This window comes from Acomys minous, assembly GCF_964271855.1.
Source record: "Acomys minous genome assembly, chromosome: 15".
In the NCBI taxonomy this organism is placed as follows: domain Eukaryota; kingdom Metazoa; phylum Chordata; class Mammalia; order Rodentia; family Muridae; genus Acomys; species Acomys minous.
This window is the reverse complement of record NC_140497.1, coordinates 70738076-70764468: the sequence shown is the minus strand read 5'-3', so window position 1 is coordinate 70764468 and position 26393 is coordinate 70738076. Positions and strand designations below refer to the sequence as shown.

At 42.7% G+C, this 26393-nt stretch overlaps 2 protein-coding genes across 2 annotated transcripts; one reads left to right on the top strand and one right to left on the bottom strand.

Annotated features, from left to right (window-relative positions):
• Positions 1-32: 32 nt before the first annotated feature.
• LOC311584116 (uncharacterized protein) lies at positions 33-26385 on the top strand (the record flags this gene model as incomplete). Its single annotated transcript, XM_084758206.1, has 2 exons — positions 33-464; positions 26323-26385. The coding sequence occupies one exon, from the start codon at positions 33-35 to the stop codon at positions 462-464; it is 432 nt and encodes a 143-aa protein (XP_084614332.1). The 3' UTR covers positions 26323-26385.
• UTP3 (UTP3 small subunit processome component) lies at positions 8070-9754 on the bottom strand. The gene has a single exon (XM_084758200.1). The coding sequence runs from the start codon at positions 9566-9568 to the stop codon at positions 8132-8134; it is 1437 nt and encodes a 478-aa protein (XP_084614326.1). The 5' UTR covers positions 9569-9754; the 3' UTR covers positions 8070-8131.
• Positions 26386-26393: the final 8 nt, after the last annotated feature.

The following is a 26393-nucleotide window of genomic DNA, read 5'->3' as shown; positions in this document are numbered from 1 at the left end:
CCTCTCCAGACCCGTGCCTGAAGCTCCCGGCGATGATCCGGTGCCCCGTCGTGCCGGCACCGCCTCCGCCGCCCTGCGCTCGGTGTTCAGCCCGCCCCGCCGGGGCCCGGCCAGCTGAGGACCGCCCCGCCCGACGGCGCGGCCTGCCCACCTCCGCCTCCGGCCTCCGCCCCTCTTGCTGCTCCCCGCCGCGGCTCGGCTCCCCTAGGGGGCAGCGTCTTCCACGGTCGCTCCGCACCTTCCGCTCGCCGCCGTCGCGCGGATCCCTCCGGACCCCGGGGCGGACGGTGTGCGGGGTCTGCTCCGCCGCCTGCCAGCTCGACCCTGCGGGTCAAGTGCGGCGGCGCTTGAAGCCGGCGGCGTTTTCCGTGCGTAACCGCCAACTTGGCCGGTCCAGTGAGAGGCACAAAGATCCGGGCTGGAGAGGCCGACGCTCGTTTTTTAAAGGACACCCTACCCGCTAGGTATTAAACTCCAATTGGCTGTTCACACACAAGATCTCCAATCGTTGACTCATGGTTTTGATTCGGGAACTTTATGCCCCGATAAACTAGGGGAGATGACATTCTTCCCACCGGGTTTTGTTCCATTTCACGATGGCGATTTAGAAAGTGTATTTGCTCTTACTTTGTTCCGGGCTTTTCTAGAACTCTAGGTACGCGTGAGTGGATTAAACCAGCTAATTTTAGTGCAAGACACTTGTCTATTACAGGTTGATAGGTTTCCATTTCGTAGTGTTTGTATTTTGTTAGTAAATTAATCCCTCTTATTTTATTTCAGATATATTTGAATCAGTAAGGGCCCAAAGCAAACATTACCTCCCCAAAGAAAATTGCTTGTTTTTGCTTTGAATCGAGGGGTTGGGTGGTCTCACGTAAAGCCCAGACAAGGCTCGCTTTAAAGTTTCTGCCTCAACTTCCAAAGGGTTTGATTTACAGGTTAGACTCACTAATCCCATTTATTCTGGGTTGCTGGCTGATTAGCCTTGAGTCGCAAAATGCGGACTTAATTAGACACCACCGTCACAACATTTAGTACACTTGCTTGCATCTTCTTTAAGTCCCCGCCCCCTTCCCCCTAGAGAAAGTTAAACCTTTAAGAAAGAAAATGTTTTTGTTATTTTCTGTAAATTGACCTTGAATTAACACTTGAGTTCTAATACCAGTCTTCAAGTTTTTATAACAAGGAACATTAAAAAAGGAAGTGTTTATAAGAAGCTAACTCTAAACACCCTTAGAAAATTAACTATTAGCTTTGAGTTTCTGGTATTTCCTTGACACAATGATCTTATTATTAGTCCTTCTGCCTAAGTTATGACAAATAACTTCTGTAAAATTATACATAGAAATGTTGTAAAGGCTAAAGAAACCTAAGTAGACCTTTACAACATGGTCCAGCGCAAGACAGAATAGTTACTACTACCTATACGTCATCATTTTGACAAAATAGTACGTTTCCTTGTTTGTTTGTATTGAGACGGGTCTCATCTTAGACCAGGCTGAACTTGAACTCACAGACATCTGCCTACCTCCAGAGTGCTCAGACCACAGGTGTTGCTCAAGCCTAGCTAACAACATGTAACTATTTATTTTTATTTTTATTTGGTTTTTTGAGACAGGGTTTCTCAGTGTAATAGCCCTGGCTATCCTGGAACTCTGTTTGTAGACTAGGCTGTCCTGGAACTCCTAGTAATCCGCCTGCCTCTGCCTTGAGAGTTCTGGATTTAAAGGAGTGCACTACCATGCCTTGCTGTAACTTTTTTAAAAAATCAAATAAAAGCAAATGGAGTTGGAGAATTAACGTCACATCTTTGATCATCTTGGGAGTTGTTTTTTTTTTTTTTTAAGATGCATTATTTACTTAATTTTTGTGCATGTCTGTGCTGTGTTTGTGTATGTTCTGTGTGTCCAGGAGGCCACAGGACAATGTCAGATCCGGTGGAGCCAGAGTCTCAGGCCGGTGTGACCTCCCCCACAGGAGTGTGGGAGAACTCCAGTCCTCAGTAAGGGCAGCAAGCACTTTTAACTGATGATCCATCTCTCCAGGCCCTTGTGATGGTGTTTGTTGTTGTTTGGTGTGGTTTTTTTTTTGTTTTTTTGTTTTGTTTTGTTTTTTGAGACAGGGTTTCTCTGTGTGTAGCCTTGGCTGCCCTGGAATTAGGCTGTAGACCAGGCCTGCCTCAGCCTCGTGCCGCCACCCCACAGCTCCTTGTTGAGTTTTTGCTGTTTGTTGTTGTTGCTGTTTTTAATTTAAAGGAAGTCTGAGGGGTGGTGGGGGTGAGCACAGGGTTGGTCACAAACTCATAATCATCTTGACCAGGGCTTGGGATTTCAGCACTAGGAAGCCTGAAACGGGGAGGAGGGTGGTGGTGGTGATCATGGTGGCTTGAGACCCACTTCAACCACACAGGGAGCTCCTGTCAGAAGAAAGCAAACAAGCAAGCAAACAGATATGTAGGTCTTGAGGTAGAAGACCAGAATTTCACAAGTCATAGGTAAGAAGATGCATAATCAACCAGGGAAGTCACCAAAGTCAAGTATGGAATATCATCTAGCATTGTCTGCCTAGTGAGGGAAAGGCAGATACAGCCCTGTGAGAAATGTGTCTTGTTTATAACCCTCTCTTCCTGTATAAGGAAAGACAATGCTGTCTGGTTTACATGCTGGCTTTCTCTTTGTTGAGCCAAGCTAATCATGGGTATAGAAATAGTTCACGCGTTGTGGAGCCCAGCATCGAATTGGCTTTTGTGATCTCTCTGCTATTAATATCGGCTCCCGTGTTTTGGCTACCACAAATTAAATGACAGCATAATGAATACAAGGAATCAGCTGAAATATGAGTTTTTAAAGATGTATAGGCAAGGCTATTCATGGACTTTGTCTCAAGGTGGACGGTACTCCAAGTCCCCAGTTTTCATAGGCTTTTATGTTTTTGATCAATAATATAATCATAGCTATGCATTAGCGGTAGTGATCCACGTAATGGGCTGATTCAGCTGCTACGCACAATTACAGAGGCCAAGATTATAAAAACAAGCTTGAACACGTTCCTTCTAGAAAGTGTGCGGAACACCTCCCTGCACTTTAAAAAAAGTCACAAGGTCCAGACTTGGGCCTCTGTGATTAGGAATTTAGCTCTGTTTTCTTGTGAAATAAGCAGAAGGTGCCTTTTGATTTTTATCTGCTGTTTTAGTCCATGTTTCAGTTTCAAATACTCTGATGATCCTAAAGATAGCTATGCATAATACTGCATATAAAGCATTTTAGAGATTAACGCCATGGATGATAATGTATTTTTAGTATAAGCTTCTTACTTTGAAAGTCAGAAAAGCCAGCACTTGAGGAGAGTTGATAATCTTTCAGCATAATACATAAATTATTCCATTTTTATGTTTAAAATCAAAGAGGAGATTTTTTTAAAAAGCAAATTCCAGCCCTCAAGTTAGTAACGTTTTGGGTTAACTATATACATTATTTTACATCTCTCTGTATTGCATACTGTTGTATATTATTGTTGTTATTTTATTTTTTGAGACAAGGTCTCTATTATATAATTCTGCCTGTCCTGGAACTTGATACATAGACCAGACCTTGAATTCACAGAGCTCCACCTGCCTCAGCTTCTTCAATACTAGGATTAAAGGTGTGAACTTCAACACCCTGCTAGAGTGTCTATTTGACATTATGTGATAGTTTGAGAAAGTCTTATTTGAAAACAATATAGTCAACATGATACTTCATGTTAAATTTATTTTAATGCAGAAATTTGTGTCAGTTAATATGCCTCAAATTTGAATGCTCCAGAGAACCCAGTCCTTACTGGACTGTGGTAGTACAGGCCTGTAATCCCAGCACTCAGGAGGTAGACAAAGGAAAGCTAGCTCAAGGCCAGCTAAGCTGCTTAGAGAATTTGAAACTGGCCAGGGCTGCATGAGGCCTTATCTGAAAATAACTAATAAAGCTAGTTCTTTCCTTCTGAATTACTAGATGTTGATGGCTTCCATTAACTTTATTCTTCTAAAACACTGTAAAAGTATTAGACAATTGTGCCTTCAGTTGCTTACTATTATTTTTTTCTTAAATAGAAATGGTAGTTTGTTTGTTTGTTTTTTCTTTTTGGTGGTATAAGCATGGTTATATCTTCCTATTTTTCTGTATTTGCCAGTTTAAAATTGTTTTTAAAGGTATGTTACTTTTTAACAATTTTCCCTAAAACTTGGTGAGAAATGGCTTCACTATGTAACCCTGGCTGGCCTAGAACTCACTGTTTTGTTCTGTCTACCCTTCTTTCCCAGAATCCACGTGCTGGAATTAGAGATGTGCCCATGACCAGTCACCATTAATTTTATAATAAAAACAAAGCATATTGAATTGTTATTTTGATTAAGTTAGTATGTTTCTTATTCTTTTGGTTTTTTGAGACAGGGTTTCTCCCTGTAGCCCTGGCTGTCCCAGTAGTCACTCTGTAGGCCAGGTTGGCCTTGAACTCGGGATCCTTCTGCCTCTGCCGCCTGAGTGCTGGGATTAAAAGCACATGCCACCATTGCCCCACTCAGATCTTTCTTTATGAAGATGACTATTGACAGCATACTTGCCTTCCTTTGGTACTTTCTGGAGAACAGAGTTCTGTGGAACTCTGAGCTTTGCCCTCTATATTTTGTGCACAATGTATAGTATCATTTTGGGGGTGGTGGTGGTTGTGGTAGCATCTTACTCTATACAGCCCAGGCTGACTTGGAACTGTGTATCCAGGCCAGGCTGGAATTCGTGGCAGCCCTCCTGTCTCAGCCTCCCATCTTAATGTTGCTGAGGCTGCATGGTTGGTTGGTAACTTCATCCTGTTTTAATTCTCATGCTCTTCATTTTCTCTTCTGAATTTCTCCCTTCTGGTTTCTGGGCATTATTGTGAAGGACTCATACAGCTGTTTTCCCTGCCTCTGGCTTTACTCCATCCTAGTCCTGTGTTCCACAGGGCCAGTTTACCTTTCCAGAGATTCTGGTTGTTCCTCTCCCCATCAGGAATGTAAGCAGCCAGTCAAGGCTTGTGTGTGTGTGTGTGTGTGTGTGTGTGTGTGTGTGAGATTTAACCCCTCCTTACCTTTCCATTGCTTCCAGTCTTGCTTTGGCCTCTATTCATTCTAACTCCCCATTAGCATTTTGCTCCCAACGACATGCTTTCCCTCCTATTCCAAGGTTTATGCCCCCCTTTTTTCTTTTGAGGCCCAACAAAATCTTTTATAAGCAGTTAAATTATTATAGTCATGTTTGCTCCCAAAATTGACATCTTATTTTTCCATTTTGTAATGCACAAAGGAGTTTTTAAAGTTTCCAGATCCCTTTCCTTCTTAAAAGCATATCAAAATTCTTGAGGTTTAAAGACTGTTGGCTTTTGTTCCCATTGTTAATGTATACACAACAGACCAGAAATAAGAAATGTGTACAATCACTTCATATAAAACAATTCTCAGTACTAATATTAATACCTTTCCTGTTAATTTGAGCAATCTGCCCAAAGCACAAGTTAATGGCTCCCTGGAACTCTCTCTTCAGACCAGGCTGGCCTTGACACTCAAGAGAACCACCTGCCTCTGCATCCCCAGTGCTGGGATTAAAGGTCTACACCACCACCAAGGTCTTCAATAGAAGGTCTGGTTTCATGGCCAATACTGGTCTTGAGCTAATGGCAATCCTCCTGCCTCAGACTCCCATCCCTTCATGTTTTATGGTGGTTTTTTGCAGTCCTTAGTTGATTGCACTTCTAGATAAGCATTCTACCACTGAGCTACAGCTTAGCACCCCCCTTCACAATTCAGTTTTTATTGTTTTACCAAACTGCATGGGCTTCTGGTTTCATGGAGCTGAACTACTTACCAACAAGGTATAAATCGTGATTACTTCTATCTTATGGTTCTAGAGGGAAAAAACTCCATTGTTTGGAACATTTTCCCTAAGACTGTCCAGTTTTATAGTTTCTTGCCTCCTTCCTATAGTTAAACATCTACTTAATATTACAGCTGGGAGAAACTTAATGCAGAGTGCTCAGCCTAGGATCGTGCAGTGTCCCACCTGAATCAGTCTCCTGGAATGTTAAAATCAGAACACCTGGGGCTCACAGGCGCTGGCTGAATAAGAATACACATTGTAAACTTACCAATGACCTCTTAGGCATTTTAGTTTAAGAAACTTTATGGGCCAGGGATGTTAGTATACTGTCATCTACATAGCAAGTTCAAGGCCAGCCGCCTATCTTAAGCCCCTGACCCTTAAACTAAAAGGTGAAATAGATCAGACACATGCTCAGTTGTGAAAGTGGAGAAAACAAACTTCATCTAAACTGAAGCCAAACCTATAATTGTGTTTGACCATGTACTTATGTATAATTCATTTTTAAATTATTATAATTCATTCTTAAACATACAACCTAGCTAGCCTTGAACCATTTTGTGAAGACAGGGCTCCATGCAGGCTGTTAACTTGTTGATTAACAACACTAATTAGGTGACACCTCTGTAAGAGATATTCTAAATAGTTTCATGGATTAGTTCACTTCATCTTCATGCTAGCCCTTGGAAGTAGGCACTGCTCTTAGCCAACGGTGTTTTGTTTCAGGCAGACTGAACTTGGACTGCCAAATATCCCTGAACAACTTCTGAGCTTGGCACTTGCATCTTGAGTGTTGAGATTGTATAGGTGCCCCACTGCAGCCAGCTTAGAAGGTACCCAGGACTGAAGCCAAGGCCTCCCTGCAACCTAGGCACCATTCGCAACCACATCCTCAGACCTCACTACCCGGGTTTTACACAAAATTGAGGTACAGAGACACCAAGTATTTGTCTAAAGTCATAGCTACTAAATAAGAATTTGCTTTGGAATCCAAGTGGTCTAATCAGTCTGCTCTTAAACACAGTTATCCTAAGAGATGAAGAAAATAAACAATTTACTTAAAATTTATGGTTTTCTACTTTATCTGCAAAGGAAGGAGTTAAGCTCTGAAGCTAGCGAGGAGGGGTTGAAATCCTGCCTGTGATGTGTAAGAGCTCCGTGATTTTGAAAGTTCTCTTTGTCCCAAATATCCACAAATTACCAAAGTGTGGATAATAGGGCCAGTGAATGCATGCATGCGGAGGCCAGAGCAGGTACCATGGAGACCCCATTTATCCCTTTCTGCCTTATTGCCTTGATAGGTCGGTCCCTAGGCCTGCTTCTGCCTAGACTGGCTGGCCAGTGAATTACAGGGATCTATCTACCTGTCTCCACTCCCCAAAACTGGGGTTCAGGCACAAATAGCTGGGTTTTTGTTGCTGCTGGGATTCAAAATCAGGTTTACACGCTTGCAGAACAAGAGTTCTAGCCCACTGATTCAGCTCTTCACCCAAGAACTGCAGCCTCTTCATCCATAAGATAACCACACAATCTGTTACTGTAAGGATGGCGGACAGCTGCATGTGGTTACGTGTACCCTATAATTCTCAGCAAATTGACAATCAGCACAAACAGCACCCAGTGACTCACCAGCAGGGGGATATGGAGTTTCTACTTCACTTACCATAAAGAGGATTATTAAACGATACAATTGGTGTAATTATGGCATCTTTCCTTTTTGTCACACCACAGATGTATGGACTCCGTTGTTAACACCAAACCCACATATATACACATCCTGCCTCAAGAATTACAATTGTAATTGGAACCTGCCAGGGCCCTTCTGCAGGCTGACAGAAACCAGGACTGCCACAGCTACTCTTTTCATGCAAACATGGGAAATTTTCTTAGGCTAGCATTTGCTAAATTATTGGAATACTTTAACACAGTATTTTTTATCGCTTAAAATAACAATTCCTACAATTCTTAGTAGGACTTTAAAGGGCAGTAACCCAGGGCTGGAGACAGAGCTCACTGGTAAGAGTGCTTGGCTAGTTATACACAGCCTCCAAGTTCAAATTCTCAGCACCCAGTACCGAAGACCCACAAACCCAAAGCAACAACCCCCTTTCCCTATTGACAACAAAATTTAAACCTGAAAAAAAAAAAAACAAAAACAAATTAGGTATTACGTACAAACACAACCACTTTAGTTCAAAACCCTTTTATTGAGCTAAAATAACTGCCAAAAACTAGGCCAAAGAGCAGCTTTACTTAAGCTTAATGCTCTTTTTAACTCCAGCACGAATGCCAGAGAGTTCACCACTATAGCGCTGCTCTTCTCTTCGAACCTCGCGAACCTGACCTCGCCTTCGAATTTTGGCTCGTCTGAACTTTTCCCTGTGTTTTACCCTGGGATTTCTATCAATCTTCTTCCTCCTAGGAGTAAGTCCCCTATTTTTAGCAATCTGGTAGGTAATGGCTCTCTTTGCATTTTGATCTTCTGGAACCTGCTCTTCAGCACTGTTTTCTTCCTTCTTTCTTTTCAACTTCTGCCTGTCTTCCACTTCCTTATCGTACTTGAGTCCAGCATCATCAAAACCAGGACCAGCAGATAGATCGGCGGCGGCAGCAGCAGACTGTTTTACAGGCTTTTGCTTGGTTTTGGTTACTTTTGCTTTTGGCTTCAGTTCTTTCTTTACAGCACCATCCTTGGCTGTGAGCAGGTGACGGATTTCGGAGGACAGTTTCTGATCCACAACAGACAGCTCGTTGATGAGATTCCTGTAGGTGACAAGCCTGTCTATAACAGGATGTCCATGCGCAGGGGCTCTTCTGGCTTTTAAGATCAAGTAAAAACTAATGTTGGCGCAATAGTTCAAGTAGAGGTTGTACTTAGTCTTCAGATATTCACTTCCTTTTCCAGGTGGGATGACGCCTTTCTCCACCAACTGTAACAATGGCTCCAACTCATCTTTCACTTCAGTCAACTTGACTTTGAGGTCTTCTATCAGCTCCAAGAGCTCTGGGGATTCTTTCCTCAGCATTTTCAGCTTCTCTTTCACCGAGATCTTTGCCAAATCCTTCACGACCTGGGTCTCAGCTTCTTCTAGCTGGGGCACCGGTTTTGCGAAGGCCTCCACCCAAGCCACTCCGAAATCATCCTCTTGCAGGGCTTGGGCCAGGCGCCGCTGAATTACCTGTGCCTCCTCCTCTTCCTCTCTTTCCTCCTCTTCTATTTCCTGCTGACTCTGACGGCCTCGGGATTTGGAACCATAGTCTGTATCGTAATACAGTTTTTTCCTCTGACCCCAGGACAAGCTAGGATCCACAGAGGCCTCAGCGTCACTCTGCACGGAGCTTCCACCATCATCAGCATCATCCTCGTCGTCCTCCACATCTTCCGCCTCTTCCTCCTCCGCACTCTCTCCATCCTCGTCGTTTTCATCATCAATATCTAGGGCTAGCACCTCTTCCTCCGCCTCCTCCTCCTCCTCCCCACTCTCGACTTCGTTCCAGCCCTTAGCCAGTGCTGCCCGAGACCGCGCTTCATGGAACTCATCTACCTGGTCTTGGTAATAGCTGGAGTCCCCGGGGGAGGGCGGCAACCCTAAGTCGTCCTCATTTTCGTCCGTGGCGCTGCGACCTGCCTTGGCCCGCACGGCTGCCCACTGGGCCGCTCCACGTTGCCGGGATCTCTTTCCCATGGCTCACCAGGCGTTCCCCAGCGACACCGCCACTCTCGACCTTCTCGCAGAAACGACAATCCCAGCAACCAGACGCTTTCCACACCAGCACGCTCCGCGCCACACGAGCCGGTGGCTACCAGACGCGTGTCTGAAAGATCAGCTTCCTTCCGCTCCCAGGGTGCTCTGCGCACAGCGTGCGAGTCTGAACTTCCGCTTTGCCTTTCCCCCCGCCCTCGCCCCGCCCCGCCCCGCCCCGCCCCCTTCAAGCCTAGTGCCTCCGTTCCTTTTTTAAAGCTAGTCGGTTCCGGCGAATGAAAATATTTCCGGGTAGGAACGCTAGGCTGAGGACATTGCGTTCCGCTGAGCCTTGAGCGGTTACTTCCGCGCGCGCTCTCTCGCGAGCACCGGCATGGAGCCGGAATCCGGTCAGCGCCGCGAGGCAGCCGTCGCCGGCAGAGGGCGCTGAGACCCTACGTCCCACGATCTCCGCTCCTCAGGATGGAAGGCTGTCAGGTTTTTTTCTTTTCTGTTTTGACTTTTGAAGCTGGGTTTCCCCGTGTTACCCAGGCTAGCCTCAGCATCCCAAGGTGGGTGGGGTGGTGGTGGTGCCGCGGCTTGGTTCCTTTCTGTTTTTGCCCGGCGGTTGCTACCGTAGACACCGCATTTCTGGTCCCCCGCGCGGTCCAGGGACCGCCCGACCGTAGTAATCTGCGCATCCTTGCGACCTGAGCGCTGTGGCGGGGCCAGAGCCCCGAGGGCCGGCACGGGGGATTCTGGGGGGCGATGCTCCAGGGAAGAGAAAACATGCCGCGGTTTCTTTCTGCTGGAAAAGCTTCGCTTTTCTAGACATACTGGAAAACACACTTTAAAGCTGTAAAGGGGCGGACCCCGGCTAAGAGACTGGCCCCTGTCTGTAGAGTTGGTTTGCAGTATTTAGTATTCAGTGTTGTGTGTTCTTCAACGTTGATCAAGCACCAAACATGTCGGGCAGCCTGTTAGGCTTAGAGGGAGAGACAGTGGCCAAAAATAGATGATTGTCCCGTGTGGAGATATTGTGGCCAGTCTAGGAGGGGGCGCACTGGTACACCGAAGAACTTGGTAGAAGTGACTGCTCACAACTGTCATTGTTAGCCAGTAGCCAGCGTTCAGTACTGGAAACTCAACGTGGGTTTTACATTTATCTTTAAAACAAGAGTATGGCGGCCAGTAATCAGGCTCCTTCCAACCTTTCAGGTCTCCGGGGATAGAACTCCTGTCAGGAATAGCAGGAAGCTCCTTTACCGACAAAGCCATCGCAGATGTCTGTCCTTTTATGTGTCAGCTTCCATATTTAAAAGGATATACAGAGTCCTCGTGATTATACACACAACACAAGGCCATGGCTTTTAAGGTAAAACAGCAACAACAAACACAACCCTCTTCAAACCAAACCCAAATGCACACATGGTTGTAGGGGGCTTCAGAACATGGCTGTTGTGGCAAGAGATCATATCCAAAGATCTCGAGGTCTGTGTGATCCGGCTGGCAAGAAGTCACATCCGAAGAAAATCTAGGCCTGTGTGATCCGGCTGGAATACAAACAAGGCTTTAATCCAGGAGACAGAGGCAAACAGACCGGAGTTCAAGGCCAGCCTGGTAGAGTGCAAGTACCTGGTAAAGAAAAGCATCGGTCTAGGCGTGGTGATACATGCCTTTGATCCCAAGGGAAGGGAAAATTAGTTTGTAGAAGGAAGCGGTCATGTTTGAAAATGTTAAATTGAGTGGCAGAAAAGGTGAAAGAAGATTTGACAGAATAGGACACGTCCAACTCTCACAAGAAGAGAGAGAAGAGGGAAGCTACTTAAGAGGCAGTTTTACCAGGACAGTAATAGAGATATGGGCTGCAGAGAGAGAACTCAGGTGAGGGCAAAATGAGCCAGAGAACGAGAAGAAGCCAGAAGATTAGAGCAGATTGCTGAGTTAGTTTGAGGCAATTCCTGTCTGAGAGAGAAGCCAGATTAAATTAGTCAATTGGGCCGGGCCTAGTGGCATACGCCTTTAATCCCAGCACTTGGGAGGCAGAGGTAGGTGGATCGCTGTGAGTTTGAGGCCCTGGGCTACAAAGCTACACAGAGAAACCCTGTCTCAAAAAAGTAAATTAGTCAGCTGGGAGAAGAATTTGATGCAGAACAGCAGAGTTAAACCCTCCAGCCCAATGCTCAGAAAGAACAAGAGAGAGTGAACTTATTAAGCAGTAAGTCTAAGAAAGGCTGAAAACATTCTAGGCCTATGTTACATTGAACAGAGGCTAGAAGCTTCAAGGATTAGGTCTAGGTTAGCAGAGGGAGGCAGTAAGCCTCCCAGACAACGACGGACAGTAGGATAAAAATTGCTTTTATGGGCTGGAGAGATGGCTCAGAGGTTAAGAGCACTGACTGCTCTTCTAGAGGTCCTGAGTTCAATTCCCAGCAACCACATGGTGGCTCACAGCCATCTATAATGAGACCTGGTGCCCATTTCTGGTGTACAGGTGTACATGCAGACATAGCTATTGTATACATAATAAATAAATAAAAATTATTTTTTAAAAGTTGCTTTTACACATGGTCATAAAAGTATTTAAGGACCTGAGGTTATCTGCCTTTTCCTGTTACTTCATTCGTCTTAGTTGATTCCACTTAGCAGGCTGGCTAGGCCCATGTCGCTTCCTCTGCTCCACTAGCATCCATCTTTGAAGCAGGGTACCACACCAGGTTAAAGGAGACGACCTCCCTAGATGGAAAAGGGCAGTCTTCATTCTTTGGCCGAGGGTAGATGAATAAAAGTATTTTCAACTACGTCTTAGGTGCTATATAAAGCTTAGTGAATGATGTCTACATGTACAAACATCTCCGAGACATAAACTGAGCTAGAATGGAGACAATCTCGGGCAACCCTGGCTGGTCTTGAACTTGCTGTGGATCCTGGCCTGGCATTGAACCCTTGGCTCTTCAGACTCTACCTCCTGAGTGCTGAACTTATGGGCATCTGACACCACATTCATATTTTTTTGAGATTATGTCATTATGTAGCCTAGGTTGGCCTTGAACTTTGTGATCCTTCTGCCTCAACCTTTTGAGCAGAGGGTTTAAAAGTGTTTACTGTCATGCCCAGCTGTATAGGTTTTTAATTTTTTGTAGTGATTTATATTTGAATGATGAAATATTAAATATAGTTTTTATACATTTAAGATAATAGTTGAATGAGCATTTAATTATACTCCAGGATTATAGATTTGTTTCAGATATCAAAAGTTGTCAAAAGTAGTCTATTTAATTTCAATGAGGTAGTAATAGTAATAATAATGATTTGATATGGAAATAATAGGAAATGTATAGTTAGTGTTAATAGCTGCTAACTTACGGAGACAAACCAGTATCTCATAGTTCACTATTTTTGGTCCAAAAAAGAAAGAAGGATTATTTTTAGATGTAAGAAAGAAAATGGAAGCACTGAAGTATAGTTTCCACTGGTTTCTGTTAGAAACCGCTTATTCTGAGACTAATATTGATAGAAACCTTTTGCAAATAAGGTCTGTATCTATTTTAAGTCACAAAAACCCTAGCAAGAGTTGGAAGTAAGATATGTGAAACTTCCATGGCAAGGTGTGGTAGGTACTGAAAGTTTATAAGCCTGTAGCTTAAAAAGTATTAGGTTTGGTTACCTGAATGACAAAGTGGCTTTGATTTCTTTTTTTTAACCCTAAGATGGCCTCTAACTCTCTAGCTAGCTGAAGATGACTATGAAGGTTTACAGAATTATGGGGTGCTGACTGAACCACTAGGCACACTAGGCAAGCACCCCACCAGCTGTGCTCTCTCTCCTGATCTCTTTTCACATTCTTTACAAACAACAAACAACACAACACAAACAAACAAACCCTTTGTTCTTAGCTTAAAACACAGGGCCTTCCTTTATCTGACTCTTATTTTTCCACTTGTATTTCTGTGCTACCGTCTGGTTCCTACTCTACACTGTGTCATTCATGAAGAAGCCTCAGGAAAGTTTGTACTGGGAGAACTGGAATCCTCAGAGAACATCAGTGACGCCCAGTGCAATGACAAGCGTGAGCATCGGTGCTGCTGCCTTTCTCTAGGTTCGGTTGGCAGCCTGGGAAATCATAAATGTAGTAGCTATGTTTACAGTACAGGCAAAACCCAGAAAGTGTAATTTGAGGCTATTATTCAGAGATTGGTCTTTTGTTCCATCAGTTAATTTTGGGAAGGTTTTTTTTTTTTTTTTTGGTTCTGTGATAAGATAAAATTATGCATTTATTTATTTAGCTATTTGTTTTTTGTGGTGCTGGGGGCTGAATCCAGGGTTTGCATATGCTCTACAAGCAGTCACTTGCTAAGCTATGTCTCCACCCTGACAGAATTGTTTATTTAAGACCATTGAGGAGGCTGAGCAGGCAGATACCCACTGTTGTCTTGGGTTCCAGCCTCAGGATTCACTTTGTGGAAGAAAACGAGAAGACTCCCAGAAGTTTTCCTCTTACACAGCCTCACAGAATAAGAAAGAAACAGTTTATTTTTAAAAATAAAAAAATGTCAACTTACTGTAAAACTTCTCTTTCAGTGCATTTTTGTTTATCCTTATTGCTATATTAGAGCATTCTTTCATGCTATGCCTGCTAACTAGGATAGTTAGTGTCCCAGCACACATTTAAAATAACAATGAATGTGTAACCTAAATGTTTACTTTTAGATATGAGTAAATCCTTAATAATACTCTGATATTATTTCTGAAAATGTAGTTCTTGTAGATAATGAATTGAACTACGCAACCAAATATACATTACGATCATCTATATGAAATCCAATTTATACTCATAGAATATTTTAGTCTTCCACAGAATTATCTTATTCAAAGATATATAAATATATATATTGAAATAAATGAAGTGTAGAGTCTCTGAACTCTTATTGACATACTGAAATTTGCTTCCTTTAATGATCATGGTTTCTAAAAACTCCCAATTTGTCAGTGACACTACAGTCTCTTTTTTTTTCTTCTTCTTGAGACAGGGTTTCTCTGTGTAGCCTTGGCTGTCCTGGACTCACTTTGTAGACCAGGCTGGCCTCGAACTCACAGATCCACCTGCCTCTGTCTCCCAAGTGCTGGGATTAAAGGCGTGTGCCACCACTGCCCGGCAGACACTACAGTCTTTACCTAGACTTTATTTATCCCTCTTCTACCAAATTGATTTCTACTTACTTTTCAATATTCGCTTTCAATACTCACAATTCTATATTCACTTCCTCTGGGAGGACTGCTGTAATCTGAACTACTGCCCCACTCAACAAAGCTGCACTACTCCCACTATCATGAAAACCATAAATCCCCATTGGGTTGTGTTTACATCTAATTGAAGGCCATGTTCCATACCCTTCCAGCCCTGTCTTTAGAGTAAATGCCAGTGTATATTTATGAAGGAAAGACTGAACCAAAACCCATTTGCTTTAAAGACCAAGAAAGCAGTTCTGGCCTTACTGCTAGCAACTCTGTCTCTGTTTTAGTTTGTCTTAAAGAGATTTTTATTTTAAATGAAAATATGCAGCTAATCTAATTATACAAGGAAATTATGAGCCCTAAAAGTGGAAGTGTTGATGTCTCATTGGTACTTTAATAATTGCTACAAACTTTGTGGCATAATGCTTCATCCAGCAGAGGTATGGATGACACAGGGACCAGGGAGGGAGGACAGTTGTTGACAGGGACACAGGACTTGGGTTTACTTCAGGAATGAATAACTTTTATTTTTGTGACTGCTGCTTATGTATTGTTTAGCTAGTTAGTAGAGATGGAAGGAGAGCATGAGCAGTCTCTTGTCCCACTTCTGTGCTTCCCTGCCCTTGTGTCTTGCCCAGAAGGCAATCCACCCAGGCCTCAGTGCCTGCAGTTTCCCAGTCACATGGCCACCACTGGGCCAGGCCTTGTGCCTGAGAAAGGAGCTACAGACACTCTGGACTGCAGGAGCTCAAGACCAAACATAGGTACTTTAAGAGGCCTGATGTGGTCTCTTTGGATCCAAAGCAAGATGGTGGGAGGGCTGTGTTCTTTCTGGAGTCTCGAGGGCAGAGTCTGTTTCCATGCCTTTCTGCGCTTTAGAGACAGTGCTGCCTCACCCCCCGCCCCTGTCTCCTTCCTGTAATTTCAGAGTCAGTGCTGCAGGACCTAAGTGTCTCCCACCTGCTCCTCTGACTTCTCAGCATTACGAGCTGTGGTTGCTTATCTTGGACCCACTTGGATGACCCAGGATGACTTAATCTGAGGGCCAGCTGGTTAGCAACCTTAATTTCAGCTACAGCCTAAGTTCCTCACTCTTGTGTCATGCAGCTCAGTCACTCTGCTAAGGAACGGGACACGGGTACATTTAGCATTCATGTGGATCTGAGAAAAAATGTGGTCTTTCAGTAATGTTGATTATAATAAAAAATGCCAAGAGAGTGGAGTGCTGTTACATTTCAACCATATTTCAGGTACTTTATACTTATTATCACCAGGGTTAATGACACGCATGCCTCCATCATGTCTGTTTTATAAATGAAACCAAAGAGAAGGGATTTTTTAGTTTTTATTTTTCAGTGCTACAGATCAAACTCAGGACTCTGTGCCTACCATTTCACTACATCCTTAGCCCAGGAAAAGGAAATTTAAATACCTTTCCAAACTCTTACTGAACCCACACAGTAGCTGATTATACATCCCTTGCTTTTGTAGGAAAATTGAGGTACTTTTCAACACATCTTTATAATTGGGTGTTACGTATTTTTATGTATTATGTGTGTATGTATGTTCCTGTTGGGGTACATGTGTATTGGGGGTACAGTAGCCTGCATGTATGTGTTTGTGGAGGTTGGAGGGACAGCCCTGGGCCTCGTCCTCAGGAGAGTGGTTCACTTCCTTTGAGCTAGGGCATCTGCTTCTCCTTGGTCCAGAGCTCAGCAGGTAGGCCAGGCTGGCTACTGAGAACCACAGCCCCTCCCCAGCATGGAGACAGTAAGTACCGTGAGACTTTACATGGTTCTGGACATCAGATTCAGGGGCTTGTGCTTACAGGGACAGAGCCAGCCCCAGCCCTGTAGCTGGCATTTTTAAAAATAACTGATTGGTTAGTCCTCCTAGATGTTATTCTTTTTCCTTGTTCTTAAGAAAAACATATTTAGTATGATAACAATGCAAATGCAAACACTGATAAAATAATTAGACAAGGAAACATGTATTTTCTGACCTATTCTCTCTCTCTCTTTCTTCTTCTCTCTAGGGTGGGGATCTCAACCTTCCTAATGCTGCAACCCTATAATACAGCTCCTCATGTGGTAGTAGTGATCACCAACCATAAAATTATTTCCATTGCTACTTCATAACTGTAGTTTTCCCACTGTTATGAATTATAATGTAAATATTTGATATGCAGGATATGGGATATGTGACCCTATTGCGGGGCGGGGGGTCATGATCCACAGTTTGAGAACCGCTGCTCTAGGGCCTCAAACTAACTGAATCTGGCCTGGGATTTACTGTGTAGCCCATGCTGTGTTCAGGCTCCTGACAATCCTCCTGCTTTCGTCTCCTGAGTACCAGAATAGAGGAGTGAGCCTGGCTCTTCTCCCAAATAAGCCTATCTTATGTGTATGTGTGTGTGCTTGTGTGGGCTCATGTGTATGTGGGTTCATGCATGTGTGTGTATGGGTATGTGTGTGTATGTGGGTGTGATGCATATGTGCATGTGTACGTGTGTGTGTGTGCTTGTGCGCCCATGTATGTATGTGTTTATGTGTGTGGTAGGTATATGTGTGTATGTGTTTATGTGTGTGGTGGGGGTGGTACAACTCACTGACCTACACTCCCAGTCCTATGGTTCCCGTTTGGTCTCCATATTCTTCTGTATATGTCATTTGATACTGCTCTGTTAAGAACCCCACTCTGCTTCAAGGAAGCATTTGTTTAGTATCAGAGAGGAATTATATACGTATGAAGAAAATGTCTTAAAAAAGTAATTTGCTAATCTGTATAAAAGGTAATGTGGGGACTCAAGTAGAGTTTATTGCAATTTAAGAGTAAAGGGGTGACTTGAATTGAGTAGTAACTTGCTAGGATTAATTTTAAATAATTTTGGATTTTTGATAAAGATTGTGTGGGCAATAAATAAAATTCTGGCAAGGAAATGATAGACTAAAAGAGGATTCTAAAGCAGGAAGTAGCAAATCATATATTTCAGGAAAGGAAAGAAGCATATTTGCCTATAGCAGCAGCAGCGCCTGCTCCAGATACACGGTATGTTCCCTTAAAGCGCAGCTAGACCAGACTGCTGGCCTGGATGGTGTAAAAGCAGCATATCGTTGTTTGAGGAATTCTCTTGGGACCTTCTTTATTAATTGTGACTCCAGGAAAACGGTCATGAACTCTAAGCTTATTTTTTTCAAATGAAGTTTAGAAGTAGGTTTTTGTAGATTAGGATCTGTGGGTGAGGGTAAGGTTTGGGTGATGCCAATTAACCGCCAGGCAGATCCCCATAGCAGTTCTGTGAAAAGTCACTGCAGGTGCAAGTTTATTTAAAAACAGACCACAGCCCAGGTGCGACTCTTCTTATAAACATTTAACCACAACCTGTGTAAGAGTCTGTGAGGAAAGCTTTTGGGAAAACTGAGATCACTTTTTTTTTTTTTGGTCTTAATTTTAGATTTTTTTAAAGAAACATTTTGCAATAAAGTTTATTCCTCAGTTTTGAGGTTTTTTTTTTTTGTTTTTTGTTTTTATTTTGTTCAAGATTTTGTTTTCTGATATCTAAATACAAATTTGACAAATGCTGTGATTGGTTAGACACCAAAATTGTAATTTTTGCATGCAAAAGCCAAAATATTTAGAGTTTAAAAAATGCCAGTTAGAAGAGATTTGTCCATACAGATGTAGGAAAAATGAGTGTTTAGGGTTTTGGTCATTGAGAGGTAAAATGAGTTAGGCCCAGGTTCTGCCTTTATTTTTAGAATGACCGAGGCTGATTCTACTATCCAGATTAGAGCTGCGCGTGTGCCATACACCTGTGCTTCCAGCGCTTTGGAGCCAGAGGCAGGGAGGACAGGAGTGCATGGCAGCCCTCGCCTCCGTGGTCTAGTGAGGCTAGCCTGGGTTCCCTGAGACCCTGTCTCAACAAAGAAGCAAACAAACAGAAGAGCGGGGCGTGGTAGTGCACACCTTTAATCCCAGCACTCGGGAGGCAGAGGCAGGTGGATCGCTGTGAGTTCGAGGCCAGCCTGGTCTACAAAGCGAGTCCAGGACAGCCAAGGCTACACAGAGAAACCCTGTCTCAAAAAACCAAAAAAAAAAAAAAAAAAAAAAAAAAAAAAAAAAAAAAGCAAACAAACAAAAATGAAGAGTAGAATGTATTTTTATTTATTTCCTTTTTTTTTCTTTCCTTTTTTGAGAAGGCTCTCATGTGACCTAAGTTACTATGGAGCTGAAAAATGACCTCAAACGAGGGATTCTCCTACTTCCATCTTGTAAAATTCTGGGATTCCAGGCGGGAGTCATTGTGCTTAGCAAAACTTGTACAATTTAAATAGGAAAAGGAAAAATTTCTCTTGGGCCAGTGAGATGACTTAGGGCGCAAGCCTAACCTCTGAGTTGATCCTTAGAACCCCCAGAGAAGGACAGAACTGACTCCCAAGTGTCCTCTGACCTCCACCTATGCACTGTGGCACACAGCTGCACCCACACAATTATACACACACAGTAATAATAATAGAGTGACGGCTAACGTTTCTCTTATAATGAAGCATACAGTGCCATTTACATTTTCCTCCTCACTCTGCGGCATCTAGGGGGTTTCCCTCCTTGCTCCTTGACCTGTGAAGGCCATGCCTTCCCCATCAAATGCCACGTACATGCTATTTCTTTTGTTGTCGCTGTATTTTTATTTGTTTGTTTCTGTAGTAGGCAGAACAGTGGCACCTTCAAAATGTCCATGCCTTGTGCAGGAGAGATGACTGAATAGTTAGGAGCACTTGTTCCTCAGGGGACTCAGGCTCTATCCTCTTCCTCCTCCTCCTCCTCCTCCTCCTCCTCTTTTTTTTTTTTTTTTTTTTTGAGATAGGGTTTCTCTGTGTAGCTTTGGCTGTCCTGGACTCATTTTGTAGATCAGGCTGTACTCAAACTCAAAGATATCCTCCTGCCTCTGCCTCCTCAAGTGCTGGAATTAAAGTCGTGTGCCACCACGCCCAGCTTATAAGCGTCATCTTATCTATTTATGTTTCTGCCTAGATGTGCCTCCTCAGTTTCCCAAGGACACTGTCTGATGGAGGTGACTCCAGCCCTCCTCTGTGTGCTCTCATTTTACTCCTGCACAAATTTTTTTCTAAGCGTTTATCCCAATGTGTGAGTTTTTATTTATCTTTCTTTTTCATCTGTCTTCTCAATCAGAGTATAACGCCCGGGAAGACAGAGCATTTTAGGATGTTGAATACAGCACAAGAAGGATCTTGGTGGGGAGGATATATTGCCAGTAAGAACAAATGTTTTAGCTCAGTTTTTTCATAGGAACCCCACCCCCTTTTCAAACAGCATCTCATATTGTAGCCTCGGCTGACTTTGCTCCTGCATCAGCCACCTGAATGCTGAGGTTGTAGGAATGAGCTACCATACCCAGCTGAAAAACTCTTCTGTCCTCTATTAGTAACCAAGTCCGTGACTGATGTTGGCAACAGGGGACATTTGATTAATGTCGCACTGATAATGTGCACTGTCACATGTGTTTTATACGCACATCAAAGTTTCCACTTAGGAGTTCATTGTCTTTCTGCACTTCTCTCTGATTTAAGATTCCCCCTAGTGACAATAGAATCTTCCCTTAGTTTACTTCTCAAAGTTGACCCAACAAGTATTTCTGCTCTGTCTTTTGTGTTAAAGTTGTACAAGTTAAAGAAAGGGTTTATATGGAGATATGATAAACGCTGTGTTCTGATGGATCACTATTGTATCTACATGGTGAGTTGTGCCTTGGGAGGAGAAAGGAAGCTCTTATGTCAGGTTTCTCCTCATACATTGTCCTCATGGGAGTGCCAGTTCATTGTGGATTTCTGGTGCTAGGTGTTCTTGGTTATAAACATAGCTATGGAGTTCTATAACTGACTGCATGTTTTATACAGTATATCAATTACATATGCTAATACTCTTTTAAAATGATTAATTTTTCTTTTTTAGAATCAGTGTGTTTTTAGAGTATGTTTATAAGAATGCTAAGAAGCCAAAAGGTGATGGCACCTTTAATCCTGGTGCTCAAGAGGCAGAGGCAGATGGATCTCTGCGAATTTAAGGCCAGCCTGGTCTACAGAGCAAGTTCCAGGACAGCAAAGGCTACACAGAGAAACCCTGTCTGGAAAAACAAACAAACCAACAAACAAAAACAACAAAAGAATGCTAAGAAAGTGAAAGAAGATAATTTTGTAGCTAATTTTGAAGGGTCATTATTTTCTCTTACTTCATGGATCCTCTATGATAATACCAAAGGTACTATCAAATATATTAAGGGGTTCACATAGGTATTATACCCTTTGGAGAATTTTGGGGAATACTAAGAAGTTATATTTTAAAGGGGATTTTAGAAATGTATATAGGTTTTAGTCTGCATGCATATGTGTGTACCATGTGTGTGCTGGGTACCTAAGGAAGCCAGGAGAGGGGGTCAAATTCTCTGGTACTGGAGTTACATATGGTTGTTAACTGCCCCATGGATGCTGGGAACAGAACTCAGGTCCTGCAAGAATAGCCAGTACTCTTAACTATTGAGCCTTCTCTCCAGCCCCAGAAGGTACTCTTAAAATCTAGAAGACTGTTAGTTTACTTGAAATTTATAGATTGACATTTAGTTCAAGATTTAATGTGCATTTTCTTTTGTTCTATTTGTTGTGCTGGGTTGAGAAATTGTCTTTATTACTGAAACTCGTTTTCTATTTCTAGTTGTAGGACAAATGGGAAATATGAAGTATTACACTAGATGCAGAACATTACCCATTATAAAGAAAATCAAGGGATTTCTGCTCCAGCGTAGACTTGCAGCCAAGAAGACTATTAACATATCACCTCTGTTTAAGTGGCAGAGTGCCAGGCTTCTATCAAAGATCCCTTGATAGGAGAGGAGGCTTTTACAGGGAGAAAAGAGGCTAACTGGGAGGCTGAGAATAGTACTAAGTACTCATTGTTCCTTTATGAATGAAAAGGGAAATTTCAGTCTGAAGCTGGCCATAGTGGCTCATGCTTGTAATCCCAGGACTTTTGAGACCAAGGCAGGAGTTCAAGCTCAGACAGAACCATACAGTAAGACTTTGTCTACAATAACAACAACAAGGAAAACACTACATTTAAATCATAGTCTTATGGATATATGACTTAACTTGAAATGAGTTGCTACAAATGTATTTATTAATGGATTGTTAGGTTGTAGGTAGGACTTTAGAGGTGTATCTTAGAAAACCCTCATAGCACTACCGCATTGAACATGTTTCTTAATAACTTAAATGAAATTTAAAACTGTCATGTTTGCAAATATTGTAAAATTGAGAGAAATAACTCACATGCTTGTCTGTAAAAGATTGATTAAAAAAGAGTGTAGTGTTGGTCTGAATTTAGCAAGACAATGCTTAGAGACCATGGCCAAATCTCACACCCAAATCCAAACTTAAAGTATTAAGTATGGAGAAGCCAGGTGTGTGATGGTATAGGCTTGTAACTCCAGGGCTTGGGAAGCCGAGGTTAGGAGTGCTCAGAGTTCAAGGCCAGCTCAGGCTACATAGTGAGTACCAGGCCAGCCAGCGTTACATAGGAAGACCCTGTTTCAAAGCAGCAACAACCCCGCCCCCAAAATTAAACAATAGTTTAGCTAGCTTGCTTTTAATGTGGTACTATTTCTTTTAAAAGTTTAATCTTTATTAACCTGTGATCTTTCATAAATACTTAATGTTGGTGCCCACTCTGCCCATGGCTTATTATCCACCAGCTTTGACTTTTGAAAACATATATTCTTTGGCCATATTGCCAGAAATTGGCTTAGTGTAACCAGGAAATCATATTCTAATGATTTAGAACTAGAACACTTCAAGTAATTCTAGGTGGATGAGCCCTAGACTACACAGGCCAACACTGATCCCAGACCCTGTGCTCCCAGCCTGAGCTACTCCCTTCCCATGTCAGAAGTTCAGCATAGAATCGCATTACAGTTAGATGCATAATGTACACACAACAGACACACTAGGCTACGAGGTTAAGAAAATGAAAAAAAGAGAGAGCTCAGATGAAGAGATGGAGAGACCGCATAGAGAGCTTTCCTTATGTCAGTAATCACAAATATATTCTTTGCTTTTATATACTACAGGCCTGTATCCAAATTGCTTGAGGGAGGCAGTTGAGACTTGAGTATATTTTCAAAGACATAGTGACTTACACTGTTCACGTAAATCTTGGGAGGAAGAGGGAGTCAAGGTCTCATGTAGCCCAGACTGACCTTAGATTTGCTATGTAGCCAAGGTTGGCCTTGAACTCATGATTTTTTTTTCTTCTACCTCCCAAGTGCTGAGATTATAGGTGGCTGATTGCTGAGTTATATTCATCCATGAATTCATTCTCATTCATACTCTCATAACACACTCTCTGTCAGTGTGTTATCGAATAAATCATTCATTTAGAAACTATAGTTGTGATAGTGAACTTTAAAGGGGCTGTTATTTGTTTTGATTTCCATATTACTCTAAATGTCCTTTTAGATATATTTGCTTTTCTGATAGATAAAATTGTTCCTATGATTCCAGTAATGCCTTCACTCCCCACTTCCCCTCTCTTCTCCCCTTTTCCTTTTTTTTCCTGGAGTCAGGGTCTTACTACAGAGGCAGGCTGGCCTTGAACTCATGATCCCCCTACCTCAGCCTTCTGACTGCTGGGTTACAGGTTACACTAGCAGAGAAACTGATACAACTAGGAATGTGAGAGGCCTTTGTTACATCTGTCCCTTCACTCCTTTTCTTCTCTTCCCTTCATTTGTCATGCCAGCCATGAAAAATGTCAAATATTTGATTTGAAGATTACTAAGAGTATATGTGGGTAATGAAGTTGAGAACTCATATGCAATCATTCTCGGTCGAGTCTTGACTCGACAATGTTGTTAGTTATGGGGTTCATACATTGCTGTAGCATAAATGCAAAGCACAGGTGATTGATCAACTCCCGGCTTTGCAGGAAAGCTTAATGGACAGGACATTCTCCACAGTTATGTGGAGAGCCGGGACTGACTCTGACATGAGCTCTGGTGCTCCATATTTGACCACCTCCCCTTGGTGGGGAGGCCTGGTGGCACTCAAAGAATAGGCAAGCTAGAGGAAGAAATTAGGAAAACCACACCCTTCACATTAGCCACAAGCAATATAAAATATTTAGGAGTTACTCTAACTAAGCAAGTGAAGGACTTGTTTGAAAAAAATTTCAAAACTCTGAAGAAAGAGATTGAAGATGACATGAGAAGATGGAATGAGCTTCCTTGCTCATGGATCGGGAGAATTAACATATTAAAAATGGCCATCCTACCAAAAGCAATCTACAGATTCAATGCAATCCCTATCAAAATACCTACACAATTTTTTAAAGACATTGAAAGTTCAGTTCTGAACTTCATATGGAAAAACAAAAAACCCAGAATAGCGAAAACAATCTTGTACAATAAAAGGTGCTCCGGAGGAATCTCCATATCTGATCTCAAACTGTACTATAAAGCAATAGTAATTAAAACAGCATGGTACTGGCACAGCAACAGGCTGGTTGATCAGTGGAATCGAATCGAAGACCCAGATATGAACCCACACACATATGGTCACTTGATTTTTGACAAAGAAGCCAAATCCATTCAATGGAAAAAGGATAGCATCTTCAACAAATGGTGCTGGTCTAACTGGATGTCTATGTGTAAAAAAATGCAACTGGACCCATGTTTGTCACCTTGCACAAAACTCAAATCCAAATGGATTAAAGACCTCAACATAAAACCAGAGACACTAAGTCCTTAGAAGAAAAAGTGGGGAAGAGCCTGGAACATATTGGCACAGGAGACAACTTCCAGAACAGAATACCAACAGTCCAGGCTATAATGTCAACAATTAATAAATGGGACCTCATGAGGCTGAAAAGCTTCTGTAAGGCAGGAGACACTGTCAAGAGAACAAAGCGACAGCCTACAGACTGGGAAAAGATCTTCACCAATCCTACATCTGACAAAGGTCTAATATCCAAAATATATAAAGTACTCAAGAAATTAAACACCACCAAACCAAAAAAACCCAGTTGAGAAATGGGGCTTGGAACTAAACAGAGAATTCTCAACAGAGGAATATCAAATGGCTGAGAAACACTTAAAGAAATGCTCAACCTCCTTAGTCATCAGGGAAATGCAAATCAAAACAACTCTGAGATTCCATCTTACACCCATCAGAATGGCTAAGATCAAAAATTCAAGCGACACCACATGCTGGCAAGGATGTGGGGAGAGAGGAACACTCCTTCATTGCTGGTGGGAATGCAAACTAGTACAGCCACTTTGGAAATCTATCTGGTGCTATCTCAGAAAACTGGGAGTAGGGCTTCCTCAAGACTCAGCTATTCCACTCCTTGGAATATACCCAGAAGATGCTCCAGGACACAACAAGAAAATTTGCTCAACCATGTTCATAGCAGCCTTATTCATAATAGCCAGATCATGGAAACAGCCTAAGTGTCCCTCAGTAGAAGAATGGGTAAAGAAACTGTGGTACATATACACTATGGAATACTACTCAGCTATTAAAAACAAGGAATTCCCGAACTTTGTGGACAAATGGATTGAGCTAGAAATGATCATAATGAGTGTGTTAAGCCAGAAGCAGAAAGACTCAAATGGTATATACTCACTTATATCTGCATAGTAGCCCAAGGGGCATGTCCCATGAAAGCCTTCACTTACCAGGAAACTGGGACAGAGGGGAGGACATCCCATTGAGACTCTGGATGAAAGAAGCATGGGAGAATAGCAAAGTAGAAGGAACCAGAGGGTTCTAGAAACCTACAAGTAGAACATTATGATAGGCAGATTTGGGCCCAGGGGTCCTGCTCAACCTAAGGCACCCGCCAAGGACAATACAGGTGGTAAACTTTAAACCCCTACCCAGATCTAGCCAGTGGTCAGAACATTCTCCACACTTGAGTGGAGAGTGGGATATGACTTTCTCACATACTCTGGTGCCTCACCTTTGACCATGTCCCCTGGAGGGGGAGACCTGGTGGCACTCAGAGGAAGGACAGCAGATTACCGAGAAGAGACTTGATACCCTATGAGCATATACAGGGGGAGGTAATCCCCCTCAGGAACAGTCATAGGGGAGGGGAATAAGGGGAAAATGGGAGGGAGGGAAGAATGGGAGGATACAAGGGATGGGATAACCATTGAGATGTAACAAGAATAAATTAATTAAAAAAATTTTAAAAAGATATTAAAAAAAAAGAATAAGCAAGCTACCAAGATGAGACTTGATAGGCTGTGACCATATAGTGGGGGAGGAGGTCCCCCTCAGTCATAGACCTAGGGGAGGGGAATAGGGTAAAAGCGGGAGGGAGGGAGGAATGGGAGGATACAAAGGATGGGATAACAATTGAATTGTAATCTGAATAAATTAATAAAATTTAAATTAAAAATTAAAAAAAGAAGTAACACGTAGTAGATATGAACCCTGTGCTCTGTCCAGTGTAGCATACAGCTCAAACCTGAACCACAGTTGCAACTGTTAGAGGCTCGCCTGTTGCCTGGGTGTTATTT

What these genes read in the sequence shown, in the direction of transcription:
- UTP3 (XM_084758200.1), bottom strand. Translation starts at nt 9,568, where the DNA reads ATGGGAAAGAGATCCCGGCAACGTGGAGCGGCCCAGTGGGCAGCCGTG.